We start from the raw sequence: 9,576 nt of genomic DNA on the forward strand, positions 1-9,576 counted from the left end.
TGCAAATAATTGCAGGAGCCATCTAAAAACAGCCCATACAGATAGCCATCGTATTCACAAATTTCCTATATAGCGTCCAATTGATGATAATGAAAAGGCATGCATATTTGATAGTCAGAATAAAGCAATAAAGATGTTAGTCTGGTGAATTACTGTGCTTTTTTTGTCTACTGAGGCGAACAACAGTCGTGTTGTAATATCCATAACTGAATTTAGCTGTGTAACCAGGTTTATCAATATTTAAGCTATTTTCATTCATTTCAATGATTGTTTTATTCTAAATTACATTCCCTCTCATGAGATTTTCATCCCAGATTATAGGAATTTATGGAAGGATGAAACGCTTCCTTTGTATTCGGCGTGGTTTACTTCTCTGAATAGCGCAGTAATATAACGTTGTATCTGTTTTTCTCCTTTTTATCTTTGCTTCTCATAGGGAGGATTTGATATCCCGGAGCGGATGTTTTATAGTGTAAACAAGGAATGGGAGTCAGCCTCCCGAGATAACATGAGTGATGTCAGAGAGCTGATTCCGGAGTTTTTCTACCTACCAGACTTCCTGCTGAATTCTAACCACTTGCAGCTGGGTCAGGCTCTAAAATTGGATCATCTTGATTTATGAAAAGATACTACACGAATGCTTTGTGATGGACTAGTGACCAATGAATTTAATTACCACTCGAGTCGGTCATATCACTTTGAAGTATATAACATGTTTACTTTACAAAGGGAGTAATTGCTGCGTGCGATTTGGATCTTGATAAGGATTCACAAATTAGCTAAAATACCAGACATGCGCCATTATTGTTAACATGCTGGTTTTCTCTTGACCTCGTCGTCAGGCTGCATGGAGGACGGAAATGCTCTGGGAGACGTAGAGTTGCCGGCGTGGGCCAAAGATGACCCTCAGGAATTCATTAGAATCCAGCGTGAGGTCAGCGACATCATTCCCTCACTTTTGGACACTGTTGTTTAATTAACTTATGAGGAACCATAAGATTCATTAATGCTTTTTATAACTGGCGTAAACAGACAACCTGATGTTTTAATACAACAGTAACCCAGTGCAGTTATTCCTTTTTTTAAGTCTACACACGCACACACAAGCTTTATTATTCCTTTATATTTGGACTGTCTCTTATGGTACTCGGACGTTTGGTCGCCGGATGTTTGGTCGCTGGACGTTTGGTCGCCGGACGTTTGGTCGCCGGACGTTTGACAACATGACAGAGAGTTTACTGTTGAAACCAGCTCTCAAAATTATATTTATGAGAGAGAGAGTTTAACATCTAAATTTCTACTGTTGCAACCAGCTCTCAAAATTATATTCACCCGGGCGACCAAACGTCCGGGCGACCAAACGTCCGGCGACCAAACGTCCGGCGACCAAACGTCCGGCGACCAAACGTCCGGCGACCAAACGTCCGGTCACGGTCTCTTATGATGGTCACTTTTCAATGAAAAGTGCTAACTAAAATTCTATAAAGCAAAATTAATAGGTCTCTTTCTCCTACAATGGTTAACGTCAGCCTCCCTTTGCACTTTCTCTTTGTTTTGCTCTCCTTCACACTTTTATCCATCTATCCCGAGGGCATCTGATCTGTTATCATGGCACAATCTACTGAACTATACTCATAAAATTAGTAAGTTTTAGAGATGTTTTTTCTTCTTCTGTACACAAATTGAATCAGGACAATATACTCATTATGAGTTTTTTTGGGGGGTATGTGTGTGTGGTTATTCCAGGGTGGGATTATTAAGAAATATTTGCCAGCAGGCTTCAGGCCATCGTGTGTTCTTTTTTTCCTTATTAACTCTCAAAACCATACACTGGCTAATTCGGCACAAATCTTTCTTTAATTCAAAAACCGTGGTAACTTTGCAGCAACTGACTTCTAATGATTGCTTGTGCATTCGAAAACCGGTGGCGCTAAAGTCGTATATTATAAGTTTGACTGATGACTTTATCCTCGCTCTTATAATGAAGCCCCGTTTGCCAGAGTATTGTTTTGCATCGATAGCTTCTGTTTTTTGTACCAGGCCTTAGAAAGCGACTACGTGAATTCGCACCTCCACTTGTGGATTGACCTGATCTTTGGGTATCGGCAACAAGGCCCGGCTGCTGTGGAAAGTATCAACACATTCCATCCCTTCTTTTACGCTCAGAGAGGCCATCGAGATGTTAGGGATCCACTCATTAAGAGTACTATTATGGGATATATCAGCAATTTTGGCCAGATTCCCAAACAGGTAAAAAAAAAGAAGGGAAACACATTTCTTTACCTTGTTACATAAACCTTGTGTCCTTGCCGTAGCTCTTCACCAAACCTCATCCACCTCGTAGCAGTACAAAGAAAGATGGGCCAACGCCACCTCATCCCACTCCATTTTTCTTCAATCTTGACAAATTAAAGACGACTGCAGAACCATTTCGAGGTACACGTGCAACACTTTTCATTGAGATCTTACCTTATCAATAACAGTATTTAATATTTTGGTAATCGGTTAATTTCATAATTGCTTAAAATTCTCAATTAATATATTAATATTAAAACTATTTTAAGCACACAGCTAATGAATAATTGAAAACTGAATGTTGTTAAATAAGGGAAACACTAAAAACATTCGAAAGAATTTCAATGTAACTATTAATTATGAAATTTAAAACATGAGAATGAATTAGCTGGCTTTAATCGACACATTTCAGGCCCATCCTTCGATTTGAAAAATCTAATTTTATCGTGCAACAAAAGAATTTGACATTCTGTATAACTATGGGGATCAAGTAGGCGACACCCTGAATCGGTGGGCAGCCAATCATAGGGCACAATTAGATGAACAACCATTCACACTCACACATACCTACAGACAATTTTGAGTGTTCAAGCAGCCTAACATGGATGTTTTTGGGATCTGGGGGGAAGCTGGATTACCCAGGGAAAACTCACACAAGCTTGGGGAGTATGTCCAAACTACACATTGGAACATTGGAACCCACTGGGGATTGAACCCTTCACTTCAGAACTGGGAGGCAGACATGCAAACCTCTCTGCCACAATCACTGTGCTGCCCAATCCTGAGTTAGTATTTAAAACACCCCTTAAATTACGTATGCTACTTTAAATATTCATTCATTTTTTGAACCGCATATCCTCACAAGGGTTGTGGGGGTGCTGGAGGATATCCCAGCTAAGTGTGGGAACCAGGCAAGGAACACCGTGAATCATTGACCAGCCGATCGCAGGGGACAAGGAGACGAACAACCATGCACACTCACACCAATACCTAGGGGCAATTTAGAGTGTCCAATCAGCCTAACATGCATGTTTTTGGAATCTGGGAGGAAACCGGAGTGCCCGGAGGAAACCCACGCAGGCCCGGGGGGAGAACATACAAACTCCACACAGATGGACCGACCTGGACTTGAACCCAGGACCCCAGAGCTGTGAGGCCAACACACTAACCACTTGCTCCACCGGGCCACCCTGGCCAAGTCATAGTCCATATCCAAATCCAAATAAAAAATCTATGGTCTGCAGTATTTTTCATAGGTGTTGTCACATTTTATATATAATATTAAGAGTAAAGACAGCAGTGACTTCAATAATTGCTACAGTGCAGAAAATAGCATGCAATAATTGTCACTTTGAGCTGGCACCACTTTATGTTGCTCACCGCCTTTATTTTATCTCACACAATTTGACGCCAATTATTATATACAAGATGGGTCCCGGGCTCCTGGGGACGCTTGTAACCGTGCGAGAGCATCCATATTTTAATTTACACTATGGACGGGGTGGAAGGCACTATCTGTTGGAACTAGGATATGGAGATGACTCTTTTGCTGAGCTCTACTTAATAATCTGAATATCCCTACAGGCCCACTGGGGGAGAGGAGATGAATCTGCAAATGCTCAGGGAGAGATTCCTGCATATTACATTTCATATTAAATCTTAGAGCGTCTGATCTGATCAATAAGCAGATAGAGATGAATAGGAGGAGGAAAACCAGAACTTGGCTTCTTTCTAGGGATTTTCAGAGCAGAGTTGGTGACAGGATGTAATGATTCCTTTGCCTATATATGTACGTCAATTGTAGGAACAATTACAGCTCCTTTTTTACTCCGCTCACAGGCACACACAAAACTTGGGAAGCTTACCGAGATGCTGGTGTGCACTCAAGATATACATTAAAGTTTAGCTTAAATTGCAGTCTGCTGTGGTTTACTTAAAAAATGTCTACTAACAAAGTTTGGCCTCATTATGGTGGTTGAATTAAGTGCTGTATTTTCCTGGACTAAAAGTGGCGCTTTCATAGTTTGGCTAAGCCAGCGATTTTTACTTAATATGCATTGTTTTTCACACTGGCAGCCATGAGAAAGGCATTGCGGGCTCATCCTCTTCTTCCAGAGCTGGCAAGTTGCTCAGTAATTCCGAAGATGAAGGCTTTAATGGTTTTTGTAGTGATTTGGCATTAAAACAAGAGTTTGATAAGTATTCTAACTAGTGTTTTTTAGGGTGTAGTAATTCAATTATGGTACCTTAATAGCCTGTTTAGACTTTTCTTCTCTAGTTGGTTGTTGTTACTATGATTTATAATGTTTGGTTTTTTGTTTTTGATTAAATTGAATTCCACCAACGTGTGGCTCAACCCTTTACATTGCATATTTTATGTTTAATGTGACTTATACGCAAGGTGCAATTTATAGTCCGTAAAATACAGTCAAATAAGACTTTTATTTTTATATGTTTTTATGTAAAATCTTACAGGTGACAGGATTTAAGATGCAGTTTTGTGAAAGCTTACCATACATACCATGTGATTTGTTTGTTTGTTTGTTTTTTAAAGAAATGCCTAAAGGTCCAGTGGGCCAAATAGTGTGTCTTGAAAAAGAGGTCGTGGTTCTGGAGCAAAACAGACTTCTCTTGTCTCCATCGTTGAGCTGTTTTTTCAACTGGGGTTTCCCTGACAACAGTTGTACCTTTGGAAACTATACCACTGAAAAGGTACTTAGATTTTTTTTATCTTGGGATGATGATTTGCATTAGTTGGGGATGTCCCAGGTTTGACTGTATGAAAATGGGGCCGGATCGTATCATTTCCATAGGATTGGAAATGGGTGTAAAAGAACGAAAAATATAGATTTCTTGATTCATCGTTTGATTGCTGCCTGTCAAATTGGATTCGACACCTATTGCCGTCAATGACAGAGAAACGTTGTATTTATATTAACACTACTGAAACTTTGCAGAACAAGGAAAAAATATTAATTGACAAGAAAAAAATGCAATACCTCAATTTATCACATTAAATGCCCGACTTAATGTTCACATACTTGTCAGTTCATTTATAGAAAATTAAACGTAATTTGATTGCTGCTTTATTTCTTGCTGCCGCATATTTGTGCGACTGTCGTTAAAACTAATAATAATAAAAGTTAATCATCCTTTTGCTTGGGTATAATGTTGGGATTAATTTGTTTAAATGGGGGAAAATACATTTGGAAGTGCTTCTCCCCTCTCTTCTTAATACAAGGTATCGGATCAGGACTATGTGCAGATCCTCTAAATCAGGTTTCTCGGACTCACATGCAAAAATATGTCATCAGGCATCCCTAGGATTTGTGTGTAAGAGAAAGGGAAAGCGAAGGACTGGATAGCTGATACAAGGATGTAGTAAAGGCCATTCATGTGTTCATGAAATACACAATAACAGTTCAGTATCGCCTTGTCTTTGCTTGCATGTCTACCTCAGACATTTGCCGTGTGCGAGAGTTTATGCGCCTGGGGTCCAACAATGTGTGCTGCCAGTCCCAACCCAATGACTGTCATCACTGCAGGAAGCAGCACTGTGGTTTGTGTATGGGATGTGATGTACACCAAGGACAAAGTCACTCACATGAAATTCAGGCAGGTGAGTCTGCCATTTTTACACCTACATTTAAAAAAGAACAGAACTTTGTATTGATTTCTGCTGTTTATTAAAAGGTAGTACAACTGTTTTGGAACACCTGGTATTATACTATAATATTTTTTTTACCTTCAGCCACTGTATGGCCACACTGAAGCTGTGACATGCATGGCCATCTCTGAGGTCCATAGCTTGTTGGTGAGCGGTTCCTGTGATCTCACGTGTATTTTGTGGGATTTGGAAGAGTTAAGCTACATCACGCAGCTGGTTGGACATGCAAGCGGTGTCTGTGCTGTGGCAATAAATGACCTCACAGTAAGTTTGATCTGATTCTAGTCATTGTTGTTTGACTATTGTGCTATGAATATAGTCACTGGTCTTACAGCTGCTTGGTGTTGATCCTCTTTTATTTGAGATATTTGTACATGTGTACTGAAATGCATTAACTGATTTGCACTGATTGGTTCAAGGGTGAGATTGCATCATGTGCAGGGCCTTTGATATACCTGTGGACGATGAAAGGTCAACTTTTGGCCTGTACGGACGTGTCCTTTGGGATTCGAGCTGACATCCTTTGTGTGAGCTTCTCACAACGACATGAGTGGGACACCAGAAATGTTGTGGTCACTGGCTGTGCAGATGGCATTATACGGGTAACTATTTTAGAAGAGCTGTTGTATACAAACATAAGATAACAAAGGTGTTTCTATCAGCTTTGGAGTGATTAATTTTATTTTCACCCTTTTTTGAAAACCCCTAGCTCTTTGTCGATGATGAAGAATTTCGCTTCCATCTTCTTAGATGGGAAATGTTTCAGGAGTTGAGAGACATTACCTAATTTGCCATTAGCATGTATTTCTATTAAAGCTTTCTCTGTCATACATTTGGGATTAAAATTGAATAGAACTGCACCTTCATTCTGATTGAACAAGAAAACTACTTATTCATTCATTTTCTGTACCGCTTCAAGGTTCACAGGGGGTGCTGAAACCTATTCCAGCCAACTATGGGCACCAGGGGTACGACCCCCCTATATTGGTTCACAGCCACTATGACTACTATGAACTACTACTAAGAAAAAAAAGAAAGTGAAATGAAATATTCAGATTGGAAGAAAAAGATGGATGCCATTCACTCAGATCTTGGTGGTTATTTCTTCTTTTTAATAAACCTTTATATTAAAACATGTTTCTTTAAGGATATTAAATACAGCTGTAAAAGAATGCGCACAATGTGTACTCCTGAAGCACAAGCTAACTTTGAAACATCCATCTATCTATTTTGCCTGTGTAAACAGATTGTATATTTACTAAACTGACCTTGACATCCCCCCCAAAGAAACAAAAGAAACATAACCCATTATAATTCACGTTTAGATCCCCAAATACCCCAAAACTTCCCCTGAACCATTTCAACAATAATAGGAGCAACATAGATATTTTTCCTTGTTCACATAGTGTACAACAGCATAGGTTGGAATGCAAGTCATTACTTTGTTATGAGCCTTACAGGTAGCAGCTTCATGTCCATCAAGGTAATAATAAAGGCACACGGCCTGTGTATGTTTAATATGAGAACAATGATACTTTGCTGCAATCAAACTGCAAAGTCCTAAATTAGGCCCACCGCTAGGGAATGGGTGCCAATACCAACACATGCGCACAATTGGTATTATTACTTTGTTATTACCCTGAGTTATGGAGAGTGCACTTACCCCGCTGCGTATGTGTGTGTTTGCTATTATGTTGAATTACATCTGATTTTCCTTTTTGTCTTTCACACAGATATGGAGGACAGAGTACACCAGAACACAATTAACTGGCCCTCCAGAAGAGCCCACTTCCCCAGGGCGAGACCCAACAGCGCCGATAGAAAGTGCCGGTAATTCTGCTCGTTTTACGATGTGATATAGATCTATTTCTAACAGATGAGATGAAGGGAGTGGCCCACCGGAAAAGCTCACCAAAAGTATATTACTTTGCTTCCACAAGAAAAACTCACCTCCAATTAGATGAATCCTTAAGTGTGAGATGATTATTTTTTAAGCGCGCCTATCCGAGCGAGGCGGCGAGCTTTTTTAGATCCCTCGCTAGTGGTAGGCTAGCAGGAAGGATGTTGTTATAAAGTTATTAAACAAAGAAGCAGTAAACACTGATGAGTGAATCTGCTGACGTGCGTGTGTGCGTATAATTTAGAAAGCAATAATACCCAGATCCAATTTGGCATACGTTGGTTACAGCCCTATTTCACCTCACATGAGCAGTGCTTGGTAAATTACATTGAGACTGTTCTTTATGTAACATTTAACATTCGTATTGCAATTTTTTTTATTTTTTTATTTTTGTAAATTTATGCTTGATCATTTTATGCTTATCAATGCTTGAGAAGGCACAGATGAATGTAATAACAGTCAAGTCATGTCATAATGATTTTTCTATAGCAGGCGGCGCGGAGCAGGTTCGACGATGGAAAAGACGTCTGGTGTTATGTCGGGAGCTGAACAGAAGTCAGGCTGTATCGCAGCATCGCCGCAAATATAATCCAGCTATCACAGCGCTGGCTATGTCCAGGTATTCACATGATGACAGCTACTATATAAAATTTGGCAGACAATATTATGAAGAGCTGCTGCTTTATACTTTTGCAGGAGCCATGCAACGCTGTTGGCAGGAGATGCCTGGGGCCAAGTTTTCACTTGGACATGCGAATGAGCTCATATGTTGACATTTTTTCTTGGGGCCTGTGGACTGTACCTTGAATGTGAATATTTAGTACTATACCTGTGTAAATATTGAATTGCAAACTTGATTAAACATTTTTAGTTATGCCTTATTTTTTGCACGCATTCTTACTATTTTACATTCATCATCTCAAAAGCCATTACATGCCATTCATTAATAAATCTTTTACTGCCATTGCCAATAGATGTAAAATCATCCTTTTGTTGTAAATCTAAATTATTTTGTCAATGTTAGACGTCCTATCCATTTTTTTGGGAAGGGTGGCAGGGAACGAACATTTTTATCATCCCGCTGCAAATGTATTGGACATCTGTTTCTGTCAATGGCAGCCAATGGGTTAATGAGCTGTATATTCTCAATCAGTGTTGCCCCTTATGTAGATCAGGTTTACTCCGACGTAGATTAGGTTTCCTGGTAGACAGTGCTGTTTTTTCAACAACTTTGACATTTTCAGATTTAGCCTAAACTTTTGAAAAATCATCTAAAATTGTTTGTTTGAATTTGCTATAGAATTTTCTAAATAGTTTCTATACGTACATCCTTTTCAACTAAACAAACAAACAAACAAAATCTAGCATTCACCAGGCAAAATGCTTTGACAAAGGAGATACAATTAAAATTAAAGAAGTATCAGAGATGTACCAAATTATACGGTAATGGCAAAAGGGGCTAATTGAAACAAGAATTTCCAAAAGGGAACTGGGGATTACTTTGCCTCACTTTTTTCTTGTGCATCCAAACGCCTCCGTCATGAAGGAGGTCTCTGTCTTTAACCTTTGAGTGTGCAACTAATTGTGCTAAGTGAAGTAGCTTAATAGAGTGGAAAATAGTCATCGTAATTTTCCCAAAGAGCCGCCAATGACCTTCTCTAAAGACAAGGGCCGGGCTCCATTCGCTCTACATGGCTGGTTTTACGATAGAGAT

At 39.5% G+C, this 9,576-nt stretch overlaps 1 protein-coding gene across 1 annotated transcript in view; it reads left to right on the forward strand.

Annotated features, from left to right (window-relative positions):
• Positions 1 to 9,053, forward strand: part of wdfy4 (WDFY family member 4) — a 44,912-nt gene extending 35,859 nt beyond the window's left edge. The window contains 12 exon segments of the mRNA XM_077613617.1: positions 437 to 587; positions 843 to 934; positions 2,041 to 2,250; positions 2,316 to 2,436; positions 4,850 to 5,007; positions 5,756 to 5,914; positions 6,047 to 6,226; positions 6,382 to 6,564; positions 7,696 to 7,792; positions 8,352 to 8,481; positions 8,559 to 8,622; positions 9,033 to 9,053. Of these exon segments, the coding sequence (XP_077469743.1) occupies positions 437 to 587; positions 843 to 934; positions 2,041 to 2,250; positions 2,316 to 2,436; positions 4,850 to 5,007; positions 5,756 to 5,914; positions 6,047 to 6,226; positions 6,382 to 6,564; positions 7,696 to 7,792; positions 8,352 to 8,481; positions 8,559 to 8,622; positions 9,033 to 9,053 (1,566 nt within the window).
• The last annotated feature ends 523 nt before the right edge of the window (positions 9,054 to 9,576 follow it).

Source organism: Stigmatopora argus, chromosome 11 (genome assembly GCF_051989625.1).
Source record: "Stigmatopora argus isolate UIUO_Sarg chromosome 11, RoL_Sarg_1.0, whole genome shotgun sequence".
Taxonomy (NCBI): Eukaryota; Metazoa; Chordata; class Actinopteri; order Syngnathiformes; family Syngnathidae; genus Stigmatopora; species Stigmatopora argus.